Below are 19988 nucleotides of genomic sequence, written 5' to 3' on the forward strand. Positions count from 1 at the left end.
TAAATAAGTTCTTTTGTATCATTTTTTTAGATTCCACATATAAGTGATATCATATGATATTTGTCTTTCTCTGTCTGACTTCACTTAATACAATAATCTCTTGGCCCATCCGTGTTGCTGAAAATGGCATTTTCATTCTTTTTTATGGCTGAGTAATATTCCATTGTATATATATATCACGTGTTTATCCATTCATCTGTCAATGGATGTTTAGGTTGCCCTATAACTATTAAAGAAATTGAATTCAAAAAACTCCCCAAAAAAGAATCTACAAGTACCCAAAACCTACAGCTAACATCATACTTTAATGGTGAAAAATAGAATGCTTTCCCTCTGAGACCAGAAACAAGATGTCCACTCTAACCACCTTTATTCACTATAGTAGTAGAAGTTCTAACCAGCACAATAAATCAAGAAAAGGAAATAAAAGATACACATGATTAGCTGTGTAGAAAATCCTAAAGAATCTACAAAACACTCTTACAACTAATAAGTGAATTCACCAAAGTCTTTGGATACAAGATAATCATATAAAAATCAATTGCATGTCTATATAGTAAAAATGAATGCAATGAAATTGAAATTTAAGATATTAATAAATTATTTGCAATCACTCAAAAAATCAAACACTTACACGTAACTCTAACAAAACATGTATAGGACTTGTATGATGAATACTACAAAACACTGATGAAAGAAATAAAAGAAATTCTAAATAAATGGAGAGACATTTTGTGTTCATGTACTGGAAGACTTGACATAGTAAAAATGTAAATTCCCCCCAAATTGATATTCTGGTTTAACATAATTCCTATAAAATTCCAGCAAGGTTGTTTGTTGATGTAGACAAGATAATTCTAAATTTCACATGGAAAGGAAATATGCTAGTATAACTAAAACAGTTCTTGACAAAAATAATAAAGTGGAAGAAATCCATCTACCCAATTTCGAGACTTATTATATAAATACAGTAACCAAGACTGTGGTATTGGCAGGGTGATAAGACGTATAGATCATTTGAATGGAATGAAGAGCCCAGAAATAGTCCTGCACAACCATGGCCAACTTAGTTGATTTTTAACAAAGGTGCAAAAACAATTCAATGGAGGAAGTCTTTTCAAGAAATGGTGCTGGAACAATTGGATATCTATAGGAAAACATAAATTAACCTCGATGTAAATCTCACAACTTATACAAAGTGCATTCATAATGGATCAGATATTTAAATGTAAAAAATAAAGCTATAAAAATTTTAGATAACATAGGAGAAAATCTTTGTGGCCTAGGGCTTGGTAAAGAATTCTTAGGAATAGTACTAAAAACATAATCCATAAAAGAAAAAAAAAACAGTAGCTTTGACTTCATCGAAATTAAAAACAAAAACAAAAAACAAAAACTTTTGTGCTGCAAAAGAACAGGATGATGAAAATACAAGCTACAGATGAGGAGAAAATATTTGCAAACCACATATCTGACAAAGAACTCATATCTGCTACAGAATGGGAGAAATTTTTGCAAAACCACATATCTGACAAAAATTCATATCTAGAATATATAAAGTACTTTCAAAACTTAATTTTAAAGAAAAAACAATTACAAAATGGACAAGAGACATTTCACTGATATATGGATGGCAAAAAGCACATGAAAAGTTTTTCAACATCACTAGCCATTAGGGAAATTAAATTAAGAATTTGATGATCTATTGCTACATGCACCAATGAGAACAGCTAAAAAAAAATAATTACTTATAATACGAAGTCCTGGCAAGAATGCCAAGAAACTGGATCTCTCATACATTGCTGGTAGAAATATAAAATGGTACAACTTTTATGGAAACAATTTGGCAGTTTCTTTTAAAATTAAACATATAATTACCATTTGACCCAGCAGTTACATTCTTGGGCATTTATCTTAGAGAAATGAAAACTTACATCAGCACAAAAACCTGTACATGACTGTTCATAGAAGCCTTTTAGTTGTATATAATAGCCAAAAATTAGAAACAACCCAAGTGTCCTCCAAGTGAAGGGTTAAAAAAACATTGCAAAGAAACAGAAATAAAATGGTACGTAAGTATCATGGAAGAATACTTAGCAATAAAAATGAATGGACTATTGATATATGTGACTTTAATAAATTTCCAGGAAATTAAGCTGAATGAGAAAAGCCAATTTATTGAAATTTTTGAATTCACATGCCGTATGACTCCGTTTATATAACATTCTCAAAATGACACAACTATAGAGGTGGAAAACAGATTGGTGGTTGACAGGGGTTGAGGATGGTGGGAGGGAGGAGAAGAATGGTGTGATAAAGGAACATAGAATTGTACACATATATTGTACAATATCAATTTCCTTTTTCTGTTATGGTGCTATAATTATGTAAAATGTAAATTGGAGGAAACTGAGTGAAGAAGACAAATTTTTGCAACTTCCTGTAACTCAAAATTTATTTTACTATAAAAAGTTTTAAATATTGGTCCTAAATCTAATAAAATGCAATTTTAGAATACTTAAAATACGCAGGTAGTCATTATGGAGCCAAACGAAGTTACTAGAAGACACATTTTCACGTACAAAGAGCAAGATTGGAAATGGGATATGAACTATAGTTAGAGCTGCATGTCTCGTCCCTTTCAGAAAAGAACCAATTCATGTTTCTTTTGAAATATTTGGTGGATGATTTTCACCAGAAATAAAAACAAAAACAAGTTCTGCGACGGGTTGCATGTTGCTTGAAAGTCTGAGTATTTAGATAAATATTTCTTCTAATAAGGTATTTTAAAATAAAAGCAAATACTTTTATTTTAGCTTATTGAGTAATAATAAAACTGCATTATTCTAGGTACCTACTTATTCTTTTTAATCATATTTTATGCAGTATCCATTCATTATTTTAATGGCTAGAACTGCTAAGGTTTCTATTTTTACAAAACTTTCTCTTCTATTTCTCTTATAAAGACTTGGATTGGGAATCGAAGAAGGAAATATCGTTTAATGGGGATTGAAGTTCCACCTCCAAGAGGAGGCCCTGCTGATTTTTCTGAGCAACCCGAATCTGGTTCTTTATCTGCACTCACACCAGGAGAGGAAGCTGGTCCTGAAGTAGGAGAGGATAATGACAGAAATGATGAAGTATCCATCTGTTTGTCTGAAGGAAGCTCGCAAGGTATTTTATATGCTCCACCTCCTAATGATATCTTTTGTGAATTTGATGCTTTTTTACTTGCTTTTCAGCTTACCGCACTTCAAATCTAAAGTCGTCAAAACATTTGGTTAAACATTTGAAAAGAATAGACATATTTTTATTCTATTTTAAAATAATAGTTGTATATATTTAAAGTGTGCAACATATTTAGATATACATGCACATAGTGAAATGATTACTACAGTCAAGCTAATTAATATACCCATCTCCTCACATAGTTACCTTTGTGTGTGTGTGTGTGGTGAGAGCATCTGAAATCTACTCCCAAAGCAAATTTCCAGCATACAATGTAGTACAGTTGACCTTTAAGCAACATGGGTTTGAACTGCACTGGTCCACTTTCAATAAATACATTGCAAAACTTTTTGGAGATTTGCAACAATTTGGAAAAACTTGCATACAAACCCTGTAGCCTAGAAATATCAAAAAAGTTAAGAAAAAGGTATGTCATGAATGCATAAAATATATGTAATATACATATAACATACAAAATATTTGTTAATCAACTGTTTATGTTATTGGTAAGGCTTCTAGTCAACAGTAGGCTATTAGTAGTTAAGTTTTGGAGGAGTCAAAATTTATACTTGGATTTTTAACTGTGCAGGGGAGTTGGTGCCAGTAACCCCCACATTGTTCAAGGGTCAACTGTATTGTTAACTTTAGTCATCATGCTCTACATTAGTTATCTAGACTTATTCATCCTATGTAATTGCAATTTTGTACCCTTTGACCAATATTTCCCCATTTTCCCCACCTCCTCACCCTGGTACCTACCATTCTACTCTCTACTTCTATGTATTTGACTTTTTTTGATTCCACATGTGAGATCATGCAATGCTTTTCTTTCTGTGTTTGGCTTATTTCAGTTAGCATACTGTCCTCTAGGTTCATCCAAGCAGTCGCAAATGGCAGGATTTTTTTTAAAGGCTAATATTCCATTGTATATGTATACCACAGTTTCGTTATCCATTCATCTGTTAATGGACACTTAGGTTGTTTCCATACCTTGACTACTGTGACGAATGCTGCAATGACCATGGAAGCACAGATACCTCTTTGATGTACTGATTTCATTTCCTTTGGATATATACCCAGAAGAGGAGTCGCTGAATCATATGGTAGTTTCTTTTTTTAATTTTTTGAGGAAATTTCATACTGTTTTTCATAATGGCTCTACCCCTTTTTCCATATCCTCACCAACACTTGTATTTTACCTTTTTGATTTTTAATGCTTCCTCCTAAGCAGTCTCCCACATGGTCATCACAAAAAGTGACGCTCATCTATCACAATAATGATCTCCATGATTCGAAATATTGGTTATTACAACAATCCATAAATTATAGTATATGATCGTTTTAATTTTATTGGAATTCTAGTCAATTTGGGTTAGAGCAATTTAAATGTATTGTAATCAAGGAGAGTATGGTATAATGTGACAAATACCAGACTAGTAGTTGGACAATCTGTGTACGAGTCCTAGATCTTCCACTAGCTGATTGTGTGACTTCAGGCAAAGTATTTAATTCATCTGGCTTTAGTTTTCTCATCTGCAAAATAAGGGAATTAGCCCAGATCATCTTTATAATACTTCTCAGTGCTTCCCTAAATGAGAATTCAAATAATAACATGTAATTATATCATTTGTCCGTGAGAGGTATTTTTCATTTGACTTCAAGCATAGAAAGAGTCCTCTCCTTACACATTTTTTATGAACACTTTTATTGAGGTTTAATTTACATAGAATAAAATTCATCCATTGCAAAAGTAGAATTCAATGATTTTCAGTAAAGTTTATAGAGTTGTACAACCATCACCATCACTAAAATCAAATTTTAGAATAATCTCTTCAAATCACTAAAATCCAATTATAGAATATTTTCACGACTTCACAAAATTTCTTGAGCCCATTTTCAGGCAGTAGCCACTCCCACCTCCAAACTTAGGCAACCACAGATCTGATTTCTGACTATATTAATTTGTCTTTTCTGGGTATTTCATATCAATGAATCATATAATATATAGTGGGGGGTTGCATCTGTAATAGAGAGAGAGAATTTTGCATTGGCCCATTTTGTTTGTTTTTATTTTATCAATCAGGGTATTCACACTATATTTTCCAGTTTATTTTTGCCTTCTAAATTTGCTTATGGGGTTTTCAAATGTCAGAACTTTTGTTTGTAATTTTTATATTGTTAAATATACCAATTCTTTCCTTTATGGTTTGTGACTTTGGTGACAGGACTACAAAATCCTTCCTTGTACTACAATTTTGTAAACATACCCCATATTTACTTCATGTATCCTTATGGTTTCATTTTTACAACATGATATTTATCCCACCTAGAAATTGTTTTGCTTTAAGATTCGTGAAGACAATACCTAATTTTGTTTTTCCAAATGATTAACCAAATGCCCCTACACTATTTGTTGAATAAGTCCCCATTTTTCCAGTGAGTTTGTGTAGCTTTTTTTAATCAAAGATAGATAGATAGATAGATTGATTGATTGATCGATTGATGATAGAGAAATAGAGAGATAGATAGACATAAATTCATGTATGTATACATACACACATGGATTAAATTCTGGATTTCCTATTATGTTAGATTGATCTGATTGCTTATAATTGTGGTTTTATAAGATATCTGAAGATCTGGCAAGGCTCTCATTCTTAGCTCTTGTAGTACACTGTTTCTTCTAGATGAACTTACTTCATACCTTTACCCAATACCCCTCCCCAAATTCAATTAAGATTTTTATTGTTACTGCACTAAATGGATAGGATAATGTGGGAAGATGAATGCAGTTTTGCATGTGCTGAGTTTTAAATGAGGACAGGACATCCATGTGGAGCTGTCCAGCAGACCCTTGGATAATATGGGTCTGGAACTCAGAAGAAGGGGTAAGATATGAGAAGAAATATTGGAGTCACCCATATCGAGGCCAAAAAAAAAATGTCTAGCCATAGAAATAGATGATTTAGTTAGGTGACAAAATGGAAAACAAAAAAGGAAGAGAGACAAGGATAGTGTGTTGAGAAATATCCAGATTTCTGGGGGAGAAAAAGGAGCCATTAAAAGAACATTCAGATATAGGAGAATCAGGATAGTATGTTATTATCAAAACCAAGGAAAGAAAAATATTTCAGAAGGAAGAGGCATCATTATCTCAATGATCTCATAGAGGTTGAGTAGAAATTCCTTTCATATAAGGCATCTAAAGTGGTTAAAGGTATATAAGTGGACGATAGAACAGTGGTATGAGGGAGTGGAGGGAGAGGGATATGGGGAGCTGTTGTTCAATGGATATAAAGTTACAGTTACAGAAGAGGAGTAAGTTCCAGAGAACTGCTGAACAACTCAGTGCCTGTAGTTAGTAATAAGTGATTGTATACTTAAAAACTTAAGAGGGTAAATCATGTTAAGCATTTGTAACACAAAAAAAAGGGACACAAGGAAACTTTTGGAGGTGATGGATACGTTTATTACCTGGATTGTGGTGGTGATAACAAAAGTATATACAAGTTCAAATTCACCAAATTGTATACGTTAATTATGTGCAGCTTTTGTGTACAAATAATTTCAGTGATTCTAAATAGATCCTTAGAGAATGATGTCTGGCAACTATTTGAGGGATAGTGGGGAAGTAGGGATTTGTGTGTTTCTATAGGTGGGTCAGAGAGCTGTGAGGAAATATTCTGATAAAAGGAAATTACATAAGCTCTTAAGGGGAGTTTCATTCCCCAACTCCATCTTCCTCACCTAAAAGGGAATTTTAAAAAAATAAAGTAGTTAATGGGAAAAAAAGTGAGTTAATTTTAAGGTTGCTAATGGACCACTGCTCCTACACTAGCATCCTGTGTCATTTAATAGCGTGCTCTCTAGAGAGCTGACATAGTAATCAAGATCTAATGAGAAAAAGGAGAGAGAATTTAATGCATGAATCAAAAAACACTTGATGGGAAGTGAGATTGCCTAGGATTCCTCTCGGTGGCTTACTTGTCACAACTGCATGGTAACCTTTTCATTCTCATCAGAAGTTGCAAAATAAAAGCATAAAATTTTTTTTCAAATACTGAAAAGAGTCTTTTTCTGTATGACTTCCTACTAGTGCTGTCCTGTTATCATCCTCATTTTACTGACAGAGAATACTAATCTGATTTAACTGTGTGATTCTTTTGTGACAATTAAGTGAATTGTATCATCCGGCCTAGATTAACATAATACGTTTAAAATATGCTGACCATATTCTCTTCCAGTTATGAAAATGTAGTCGAATGTATGTTTACTTTGAGTTTCCATTAATTACATCTTAGAGATATGGAGGCAAGATAATCAGAGTAGCTTCCCATACTATTTCAAAAAACTAACAATTTGAAACTCAGGGTCCTTTATAATACAGCTGTTGATTCAATAGGATTAGAGTCTTTTAAATGTCTAAGAAGAAAAAAAAATGTCTTTAAATCTGGGCTCACATTTTACATGTCAAAAAACAATTAAAATCACTTTAAAATATTCTAGAAAAAAACTCTACAAGCAAAAACAAGGATTATTTTTTTAAAACACAGTAAAAGGCAGGGTTAGCCAAAGTCACGAAAAAGTGCTCTTGATCTTTAGATGGATCTTTCAAGTCCATTCTTTTGCGTCTGGGAGAGTAGGTACTTCCCTGATACAGAGCTTCTGACTTACCTCTAATTTCCTCCTACTTCCCACCTTCGCTTCTACCATTTCCTTTGCCTTTCCATGTGCGGAGGTGAAGTGAAAGGATATGTGGTTGAGATTGATAACGAAAAGGCTACCTGGATTCACCCCCACACCTAACTGAAAACTTTAGCAAATGTAATGGATGACTCAGCTCCTTAATTTCAAGTTTTGTGTCTACAAAAATATATTTATGGTTGAGCAAATTTAAAGAATTATACTATTCTGAGAAGTGAAATGTCTAAAGTAAGAAACAATATCTATAATGTTAAATTCATTAAATTTTATAACAAAGCCTCTTTTCAGCTGTACCTATTATGTATGTGGATATGCACATGAATGATAATTCTGCGTACAGTTACTTAGTGTGACCATGTGGCCACCACATAAAGTGCCCTCTAGAGTTTTCACTGATTAGTAATTCTACTTATTTATTTTCCAATTAAGAGAGCTGCTTTTGTTGAGTAATAACCAGACATATTGACAGTATTTAGCTTTCAAACATTTAAAAATGTGTAAGCTATCTCTAAGCAAAAGAAAACATGCCTTATTCAGCTGTATCATTTCATACCTTTTTATTTTAGAAATCCTCAAAACAGTTTTTATATACATCTTATAAAAGAATCAAATGATGAATCAATCTGTTGCTGATAAAGCAGAACTGTGTACCAAGGTATGAGCAAGTGAGAACAGAAATGTAAGGCCAACCTCTAAGGAATGATACCAGTAAAGATCTGTTGATGAGCAATATAACTCCTATTCTGAGGGCACCAGTACTAATACCAGCTCTGCATCTAAATCTGATGACAATTTTCCCTTCCTTCATTTCATTTAGTTGATGATTACACAGGACTTGAAATGTGATTTGAAATGTCCTAATAATTAATAAAATTTCCTCTATCTAGGAACCACTTTTTTAAAACTTTTTATTTTATATTAGAGTATAGTCGATTAACAATGTTGTGATAGTTTCAGTTGCACAGCAAAGCGACTCAGCCATACATATACATGTATCCATTCTCCCCCAGTCTCCCCTCCCATCCAGGCTGCCACATAACATTGAGCAGAGATCCCTGTGCTAAATAGTAGGTCCTTGTCTGTTATCCTTTTTAAATATAGCAGTGTGTACATGTCAATCCCAAACTCCCTAACTATCCCTTCCCTCCACCCTTCTCCCACTGGTAACCATAAGTTCATTCTCTAAGTCTGTGATTCTGTTTCTGTTTTGTAAATACGTTCATTTTTATCATTTCTTTTTAGTTTCCACATATAAGTGGTATCATATGATATTTCTCTTTCTCTGTCTGACTTACTTCACTCAGTATGAAAATCTCTAGGTGCATCCATTTTGCTGCAAATAGCATTATTTCATTCTCTTTTTATGGCTGAGTAATATTCCGTTGTATATGGGTACCACATCTTCTTTATCCATTCTTCTGTCAATGGACATTAAGGCTGCTTCCATGTCTTGGCTATTGTAAACAGTGCTGAAATGAACATTGGGGTGCATGTATCATTTTGGACCATGTTTTTCTCCCAATATATGCCCAGGAATGTGATTGCAGGGTCATATGATAGCTCAATTTTTAGTTTTTTAGGGAACCTCCATACTGTTCTCCTTAGTGGCTGTACCAATTTACATTCCCACCCACAGTGTAGGAGGATTAGGAACCACTCTTTTATAGAAAAAAAATCAATTGAATTTTTAGTGGGCTTTGCATTAAAACTCTGGTAAAACTTCCCTGAATATCTTTAATTCTCAATGCACTCATATGTGAGTTCCTGGATGAGCAATGTTTTCCTCCTAGTCATTTCCCATGTTCATACACTGCACCCTTATATGTCTTTCCATGGGAAGGAATGGACTCAAAAAATCTTAGGAGAACTGATAACTATTTTTGTTCTGCTTTCTATGGTGAAATAAATTGTTCATTACCGAGGGGCTGAGAACTTCCACTAGTATTTATCCAAATAATCTATGACATGGCTGTGCAGAAAAAAAAGAGAAACATTAGGCCTATTTTTCTAAGGGATAGAGGTAGGGAAAATCTTAAGACAGAGGATTATCTTGTAGACACACTATACTGTGAATTAGCCACTTCCCCTAGCTCAGCACAGAGAACATTTTAGTACACTGGTTTTTCTGGGTTAATTTTTCTTATATTTTTTTTATTTTCTCACTTTTAAACTATCAAGGTTTTTATTTTTTTTAATTTCACTGCTGTTTTATTAGTATGACAGCCAGGGATTGACTACTCATTCATACTTACAGTATGCAAACTTCTTTTTCAAGTTTTGTTGAGATATAATTGACCTACAGCACAGTATAAGTTTAAGGTGTACAACATAATAATTCAACTTACATACATCATCAAATGATTACCACAAAAATTTTAGTAAAAATCCCCCACCTCATATAGAAACAACATTAAAGAAATAGAAAAAAAAATGTTTTTTTCCTTGTGATGAGAGCTCTTAGGATTTACTCTCTTAACAATTTTCATTTATAACACACAGCAGTGTTAATTATCTTTATTATGTTGTACATTACATCCCTAGTATTTATTTATCTTATAACTGGAAGTTTGTACCTTTTGACCACCTTCATCCAATCTCCCATCCACACACCCCCTGCCTCTGGTAGCCACAAATCTGCTATCTTTTTGTATGAGTTTGTTTGTTCGTGAAGTATAATTGACCTCTAATGCTTTGTTAATTCCTGATATAACAAATAGTGATTCAATATTTCTATACACTTCAAAACGTTCACCATGACAAGTATTGTTGTCATCTGTCACTACAAAGATATTACATAATTATTGACTGTAATTCCCCACACTGTACATTTCATACCTGTAACTAATTTATTTTGTAATTGAAAGTTTCTACCAGTTAAACTTCCTCAACTATTTCTCTCCTGCCCACACCCCACCCCATCTGACAACCACCTATTTGTTCCCTGTATCTATGACTCTATTTCTTTTTGATTAGTTTGTTCATCTGTTTTGTTTTTTAGATTCCACATATAAGTGAAACCACACAGTATTTGTCATTCACTGTTTGACTTATTTTATTTAGCATAATACCCTCTAGGCCCATCCATGTTTTTGCAAATGGAAATATTTCATTCTTTTTATGGCTGAGTAATATTCCACTGTGTGTGTGTGTGTGTGTGTGTGTGTGTGTGTACCGGATTTTTCTTTATCCATTCATCTATCAATGGGCACTTAAGTTGCTTCAATTTCTTGGCTATTGTAAGCAATGCTGCAATGAACATAGGGGTGCATATATCTTTTTGAATTAGTGTTCTCATTTTCTTTGGTGAATACCCAGAAGTGGAATTGCTAGATCATATCATAGTTTTATTTTTAATTTTTGAGGAGTCTCCATGCTGTTTTCCATAGTATCTGCCAGCACCAATGTACATTCCCACTAACAGTACACGAGTGTTCCCTTCTCTCCCCATCCTCACCAACAGTTGTTATTTCTTGCCTTTTTGATAATAGACATTCTGACAGATGTGAAGTGATATCTCACCATGGTTTTGATTTGCATTTCCCTGATGATTAGTGATGTTGAGCATCTTTTCCTGTTGGTCATCTGTATGTCTTCTTCTTCAAAAAAATGTCTATTCAGGTCCTCTACTCATTTTTTACTTGGGTTGTTTGTATTATTGATATTGAGTTGTATGAGATCTTTGTATATTTTGGACCTTAACCCCTTATTGGATACATCCTTTGCAAATATTTTCTCCCATTCAGTAGGCGGCCTTTACGCTTTGTTGACAGGTTCCTTTACTGTGCAAAAGCTTTTTAGTTTGATGTAGTCTCATTTGTTTATTTTTGCTTTTGTTTTCCTTGACTGAGGATATATATCCAAAAAAATACGGCTAAGACTGATGTCAAAGAACTTATTACCTATGTTTTCTTCTAGAAGTTTTATAATATCAGGTCTTACAGTTAAACCTTTAATCTGTTTTGAGTTTTTGTATATGGTGTGAGATATTATTCTATTTTGATTATTTTCTATGTAGCTGACTAATTTTTTAAACACTATTTATTGAAGAAGCTGTACTTTCCCTATTGTATATTCTTGCCTCCCTGGTCATAGATTAATTGCCCTTATAAGCATGGGTTCATTTCTGGGCTCTCTGTTTGATTCTGTTGATCTATGTATCTATTTTTGTGCTAGAATCTTACTGTTCATTACTGTAGCTTTGTAGTATATAATGAAATCAGGGAGCTTGCTACTTCTTGTTTTGTTCTTCTTTATTAAGATTATTTCAGCTATTTGGGGCCTTTTGTGTTTCCATACAAATTTTAGAATTATTTTTTCTAGTTCTTTGAAAAATGCCATTGGTATTTTGGTAGGGAATACATTGAATTTGTAGATTGCTTTGGGCAGTATGGTTCTTTTAACAATATTAATTCTTCCAACCCATGAATGCAGAATTTCTTTCCATCTGTTTTGTCATCTTCAATTTCTTTCCTCAGTATCTTATAATTTTCAGAGTACAGATCTTTTACCTCCTTAGATGTATTCCTTGGTAATTTATTCTTTTTGATGTTATTGTGAATGAGATTGTTTTCATAAATTCTCTTTCTGGTAGTTCACTCTGTATAGAAACACAACAGATTTCTGCATATTAATTTGCTATCTTGCAACTTTACCAAATTCATTGACGAGTTCTTGTAGTTTTTAGTGGTATTTTTAGTATTTTCTATGTATAGTGTTGTATCATCTGCAAACAGTAACAACTTTCCTTGTTCCTTTCCAATTTAGTTGTCTTTTATTTCTTTTTCTTATCTGATTGCTATGTCTAGGACTTCCAATACTATGTTGAATATAAGTGGTGACAGTGTCACTCACTGATGGGCAGAGTTGTGTCCCACAGTCTCTGGCTATAGGCCCTGGGAGTCCTGGGTTTTGCACAGGTGCACTGGAGACCTGGGCCAGGTCCTGGGCACTCTGGTGGATGTAGTCAGGTCCTGGAGCAGCTGGGAGCTTAGGAGATCCTAAGGCAGTCAGCCTGCTCATGGGTGAGGCTGTCCCTTCCTGGCTAGCTGTTTGGCCTGGGGTATCCCAGAACTGGTGTCCACCGGCTGGTGGGCAGGGTGGGTCCTGGCACTAATAAGCTAGAGTGGGGATTCCAAAGTAGTGCTTACCAGCACCAGTGCCCTTATGGTGGAATGAACTCTCCCAAATGGCTGCTACCAGCGTCTGTGTCTCCAAGATGAGTTTTAATTGCCTCCTGCTTCTCCAGGAGGCTCTCCAAGATCAGCAAGTACATCTGATCCAGGCTCCTTTCAAATTACTGCTTCTGCCCCGGATCTTGGAGGGTGTGAGATTTTGTGTGTGCCCTTTAAGAGTGGAGTCTTTTCCCCACAGCCCTCTGGCTCTCCTGAAAATAAGCCCTGCTGCCCTTCAAAGCCGAACTTTCCGGGTGGCTCAACTTCCCAGTGCAGGACCTCTGGGCTGAGGAGCCTGATGTGGGGCTTCCATCCCTTGCTCCTTGGGGAGAACCTCTGCAATTATAATTTTCCTCCTGCTTGTGGGTCACCTTCCTCAGGTGTATGGGTCTTCACTATACTGTGTCTTCGTCCCTCCTACTCCTCTTCTTGTGGCTCCTTCATTATATGTCTAGCAGTAAAGATTCTTTCCTGCTACTCTTCATGTTGCTCTCATGGATAGCTGCTCTGAAATAGTTGAAATTTTGGTGTGCCCATGGGAGAAGGTGAGCTCAGGGTCTTCCTACTCTGCCATATTGTCCACACCCCCTACAGTATCAGAATACTAAATTTTGATCATAAAAGGAATACATGTTCATTATATAAAATATTGGAACATACAATGAAAAAGTTAGAAATATTCCTACCCCTCAGTGATATCCTCTCTTGAAATTGGGGTGAGAGAATATTTATGCAGTGTTTTCTCTGCAGATATACAGGATTGTTTGTGTGTGTGTGTACACTCATATACACATCCCTTTTTACAAAATTGAAAATGTACTATATTTATAGCTTTTATCATGTATTTGAACATTATTTGTATCCCTTTTTTCTTATTAAAATGAGCAATGCATGTTTATTATAGAAAATATTTAAATATAAATAAGCAAATGAAAGAAAATAAGAATTATTAAAGCAAGTAAATTAGACAAAATAAAGAGTAATAAAAGTTGCCTGTAATTTCAATCAGAAATAATAATGGTAATGTTTTGGTGTAAATAACGTCTGTCTTTCTTTTCTCCATGACAATGTATACTTTTTTCCTTGTATAAAATTAAGATCACAGTGTACCTATAGAGTAGATTTTGTCACCTTCAGTTTTTCTCTTTCCAATAGATCATGAATATTCTATTATCAACTATTCTACTTCATTTTTAGTGGCTTTCTAGTATTTATTGTAAGGATAAGCCCTACATGATTTATCCAAGCCTTCATTGTTAAGCATATAGGTTACTTCATTTTTTAAAATTATAAACAGCACAGTGATGACCATCCTTAAATTCAAATCCATCCACACTTATTTCCTTAGAATACATTGTTAGAAGTAGAATTGCCATTTGTGTCTTTTTACAATAGATAAAATATTTAAGTGATTTTGAAAAAAGCATTCTCAATAAAGTTTTAAGGAATGAAAAATGAAATCATGGCCTTCTTTGTTTCTGTAGAGGAGTCCAGTGAAGTTGTTCTAAATGAGGCAAGGGCTCATAAGGAGGAGAACCACCATACAGTATCTGCAGATAATGTGGTATGTACATTTTGAAATTCTTTCCTCATTATATGATGGATTCCAAGGATTTGTTTCCAGTTGGTGACAATATCAACGTTGTCAGAATAAAGTCTTGCTCCACTTCACAAACCAAAACGGATCTGTTACCAGTGCAATGATATATCTTATAGGGTTTAATAAATGAAATTTAAAGTGATGTAATTTGTACCGTTTTTTTGATTTAGGAGCTTTGCAAATATAAAAACCTAATGCTTATTACACATGTGACATTTTATACATAACAAGTTATTTTGCTTCAACACATTTAGCAAAGAGCAGATTTTTTCTCATTTGACAGATGGCAGAGTTAAAAAAGTTTAGCCTGAGACCATGGAGGAAGACTTTCTTAGTTCTGGGACTTGTATCCAAGGATTCCTGATTCTTGTGTTCTTTGTTCAGACCATACCTATCTATACTGTTTTTGGAAACTTTTCTTCTTTTTAGTTAAATTGGACTCTGCTAGTCATCTTAAAAATTACAACAATGGAAGAAAGGCAATATTAAGAAACTGAATAGCAAGCAGACACAGCCTACATGTGGATTAAACTGAGTTTTGTGAAAATGTAAACATTGATATGTAGAGATCTTCTCTAAGCAGCTGTATTAGCAGCATCTGTTTATATTCTGACTCCATCAAATAATACAGAAATCAATATGGTATTAACCTAAAGTCAGACATAAAGGCAAATGTCATTGTGCTTTTGCTTTTGCTTTTGAATCAGTGTTTTGTGTTTGTGCTTGATTGCAAACTTTACAAATTGTCCCTATAATGGATTTTTCTGTAACAAAATGGCTGTAACTTCAAGATTTACCCTGGCTCCCATTACAAACATTATTTATCTGACACTATAATTCTGTCGCATCTCCTTAATAAAAGTTGAGCACATAAAATACAGTTTTGTTCTTTTTTTGTTAGATATCGACAATATATAACAGTGTTTTCCACATGCAGAGTGTAGCTTAGGATTGCATTTTACTGATTTCAGTCCTGATTTAAGTTTATATTTGACCCTTATAAGAGTAAATTCAATGGGCATATAGGAAAACACACTTTTATTCTGAGGCAAAGCTGTGTTTTCATTAGATAGCTAGTAATAATTGTTTTCTGCAATTATTAATAGTGCTAATATTCTTAATTCCACCAAGTAATAATCTCCTTTGCTCCAGATTTGAGTAATACTATTACAAATTATATACAATTATTTACAAATTGGAACTCTTTTCCCCTAAAGACATGCTCATTTTTAGTCTGAATTTCTCAGCATTGGATCTCCCCTGTGGCAGACATTTGAAGATAATGAATGGAGTCATGGCATGGGATGACTCAGAGTAACTTAGGCACCTAATTTTTCAAGAGCAATTGATTTTCAGAGACAAAACACCAAACTTTCAAAAGTTGATCTCCTCTGCCTATAACTTTTGAGTGTCCCCAATTATTCATGGATGACAAATCACAAAGACACACAAGACCTATTTATATGTGCAAATCTATACAGTGGCCCTTGGGGCCTTCCTCCCTGGATTACTTAGCTTTTTTTTTCCCAGAACCAATCCCAATGGAAAAATCTAAAAAACAACATCAAAAAAGATATCAAATCTGCATTCTGGTGAGAGCTGACATGATTAAGCCCCAAGTTTATAGTGACTATAATAGAAAACAAAACATTAGATTCATCTCCAGGCAGCAGTAGAAAGAAACTTCATTACAGCTATCCTCCTGACTCAGAAGCCTGCAGGTCACAAACGCTATTATGGTATCATATCCTCATAGGCAATATATCAAATATGATAATTCCCAGTTCATTTGTGATTTTTAATCAACATATATATTGCTGGGTAGGAAACTTGATTTCAAATTCTGCCTACGACATGTTGCTATTAATGTGATTGTTCTTAAAAGACTGCCTAGTGACTAACTCTAGCTTAGTTTTTCTTTTTAAATTTTCTTTTGGGTTGGCAGGATTTATATCTTTAAAAGTGTTTTTTCTTAACTGTGTTTTTCATATGCAGAAGAAAAATTAAAACCGATTTTGTTTTTTCATTTTGCTTTTGCTTTAAAAAAAAAGGTTTATAATTAGAGAACTTGCCTTTCCTCCATGGTTGGAGCTTATTGGTCATTTTTTTTTCCATCAGTGCTAAGCTGTTTTGTTCATTCTTTTCACAAATATTTAATTAGTACCTACTGTGTGCGAGATACTGTACAAATTATGCTGTATCTTAATTCTAAAGCCAAGGGCAGTTTAGTGTGTGTCTTGTTCTTGCTCTCTTCTCTGCCTTACTGTCTAGTGAAGAAAACAAATCATCCTGCTCTTTTCGCCATTACATTATAAATATCTGCTTTCAATTGTATAACTAATGGAGTGCCATAAATAAGTGAATTTAAAAAAAAAGTGTATTTGACTTTGCAATGCATGTCATATGTTGATATTTTACATTACAAGTTGCAAAGAGATATATGGAAACTTAAAAAAGAAAGCCCTTCCAACGAATTAAATTTGGTTATCATTAAATAGACTACCCTTATAGGAAGCAAGCTCCCTTCCTGGAGGGCACTATTTAAGCAGAGTTTGAATGCCTATTTTTTCAGGGATATTGTGAAAGTGTTTTTTTTTTCTGTTTTAAATAGTATTACAATCATTTTCTGTTACTAAGGGAGGCGGCTCAGACACATACTGGGTGTAAAGCTGAGGAGCTAGTCAGTTAGAGTTATTCTGGATAACTTATACTAGATAACCCCATCACTAAAACTGAATATTGAATGCTCTATACATTATTGAGTATAGTGATGATCAGATATATATTTAGGAAACTTCTTTACTTGTGTTACAGAAAATAGAAATTATTGATGATGAAGAAAGTGACATGATAAGTAATTCTGAAATAGAACAAGTGAATTCTCTCTTGGATTATAAGGTAAAATTATTTTCAGATTCTGAATTTTTTAAGAGGATGTATTAAAGGAGGCAGACTTTTACAGTACCTATGTACCAGTTTATTTCACTTCCATTTGATAAATTAGGTATACTGGGACTCTGCATTGACTCTCTCAGGCACTTGGATATCAATCAGAGTGCTGGACATTTTCATTAATGCTGGCTGGTTTAGCGGTTATGGGTTTAAGCACAGTTTGATGAGCAGGAGTAATTATTGATGGTGTATGGCAAGATGAGGCATAGTGGTGGTTAATGTGAAATGTATGACAATGTTTTTTTAAAGCCCATATTCATTTTTAGATGATGGTAAAGGGGATATTTTTTCCAGTGTCCCTTGCTAATTTTATCTTGAATTTCAATTTCTGAAGACTCTTTTTTTTGAATATAACAATATACCTGTTTTAGAAGTTTAAAAACAATCCCCAAAGCAAATACTGAATGAATATGAATAGAAATGACCTTTTCTTAATGTCACTTGTTACTGAACTGAAAGACTTACTTTGACAGTGTGCCATACATAATTTTGTTTTTATTAAATTTTGACATAAGCTATCAGTCTATATGTCAATATGTTTTCTGCATAGATGTGTAATTGTTTTCCCTTTGTTAATCAATATCCTGTCTTACTAGGTAATTTGGGGCCTTCTGAAATTTGGCAACATATTCATTCCTTTCATACACAGAAGTTATTTTCTTGAATATCATACATCTTCAAAGCAGAGACTAGTAATCTTAAGATGTTAACAATAAATAACATTTAATCAGAAAAGACAACAGCTGTCATTTTCTCAAAAATCTTTTCAGTTTTACTATGATTGAAAGTTATGTCATTCAACAGATTCTGTTTTCCAAATGTTCATAACATGTCAGACTTTAAAATATTGAACATTGTAAACACAGAAGGAAATTAGTTTTTGAAATTTATTTGCTAAGTTGTCAAAGAGCACAATATAATCCTATATTTAAACTGTATTTTCAACTAATAAAATTATAAAGTTGTTGGTTCTGAAGTACAGGAGACCCTTGTAATCTCTCCTACATGGTCATATAATACTTCTAAATGCCCAGTTCAGAATTAAAATGGCTCTGCAAGCCACCACTTGGCATAGGCTATGGAAAGTACAGACGAGAGGACTGGATTGCACAGCTGTTAAGTGTGCTCCACTTAGTACACACAAACAGTTCAGATAGGGCTGGGCCCAGAACTCAGAGGATTCTTTCTTGTACCTTTCCCCTCTGGGGCACCAGCACACTTGAGAAGGTTTCAAGCTGAAGACCTGGGCAGGCCAGAGTATCCAGCCCAGAAATTTCAATTATCATTTTCATTGACTTCTAAAGGACAATTAATGATCCAGTGTTTTCCATTTTGGTAAATGCTGTGGGAACAAGGGTTCTTTCCCTAACTTACTAGGATATCTTTTATAAAACATCACCATCCTACATGAACTTTTATTTAACTCTCAAAAATTAGCACCTATATAGAAAATATGTCACTTTATAATCATTATTTAAGATATTTCAGTTCACTTCATCAGTGAATTTTGTTACCTTAATTCTGAAGTAAGTGTAAGTGAAACCTCATATAGAGTTCTCATTGCTGATTTCAGTAAGTTGATTTAAAATAGCCTTACCAGGGACTTCCCTAGTGGTCCAGTGGTTAAGACTCTGCACTCCCAGTGCATGGGGCACAGGTTCGATCCCTGGCCAGGGAACTAAGATCCTGAATGCCATGTAGTGCAGCCAGAAAAATAAATAAATAAATAAAATAGACTTACCAGTTTGGAAATTCAATCTTCCTTGACAGAACATTGTTTTATTCTATTTGCATACACATGCTAGTGTTTTTTGTTTGGGGATCAAAATCACCTTGCTGGTTTTTTGAATATATTCATCATAAGCTTCTTGTAGATACTTATCTTATTCACGTATATGTTACCTGGTCTAGTGCCTAGGACATAGGTGTCCAGTAACTAGTTCCCGAGTGAGTGAATAAATTAATTTATCCTTGGAAATACTTTTAATATTATTATGCAAGTGCTCATTTATATAAAATCAATTAAGACCCGCAGCTGGATTATTATAACTTATTTCCCCCACACACTAAATTGAACAATCTCTCGTTGTTCTTGGGATTCAATGTAGCAAAATGAAAGAATGTTTTTTATGTGTGTTTGGTAATTACTACCATGCAAACATCACTATTCAGTGTGGGCATAGTGGAGTTTCTGACTGAGATATTTGCTAGAAATCCATATTGCTAAGAGTTCTAACTAACCCCAAATGCTTATAACAGAAGTTGATGAGCTGAGTTTCTGAGGCATGAGTAGCTATATCATAAAATAACACCTCATGTTTGGCATCCATTAA

At 33.9% G+C, this 19988-nt stretch overlaps 1 protein-coding gene across 1 annotated transcript in view; it reads left to right on the forward strand.

Annotated features, from left to right (window-relative positions):
• HDX (highly divergent homeobox) overlaps positions 1-19988 on the forward strand; it is a 150427-nt gene that overhangs the window by 122514 nt on the left and 7925 nt on the right. Inside the window, exons 5-7 of the mRNA XM_060087754.1 lie at positions 2967-3174; positions 14588-14667; positions 17518-17601. Of these exons, the coding sequence (XP_059943737.1) occupies positions 2967-3174; positions 14588-14667; positions 17518-17601 (372 nt within the window). The remainder of the gene's footprint in view (positions 1-2966; positions 3175-14587; positions 14668-17517; positions 17602-19988) is intronic.

The sequence above is a fragment of the Mesoplodon densirostris genome, chromosome X (genome assembly GCF_025265405.1).
Source record: "Mesoplodon densirostris isolate mMesDen1 chromosome X, mMesDen1 primary haplotype, whole genome shotgun sequence".
Taxonomy (NCBI): Eukaryota; Metazoa; Chordata; class Mammalia; order Artiodactyla; family Ziphiidae; genus Mesoplodon; species Mesoplodon densirostris.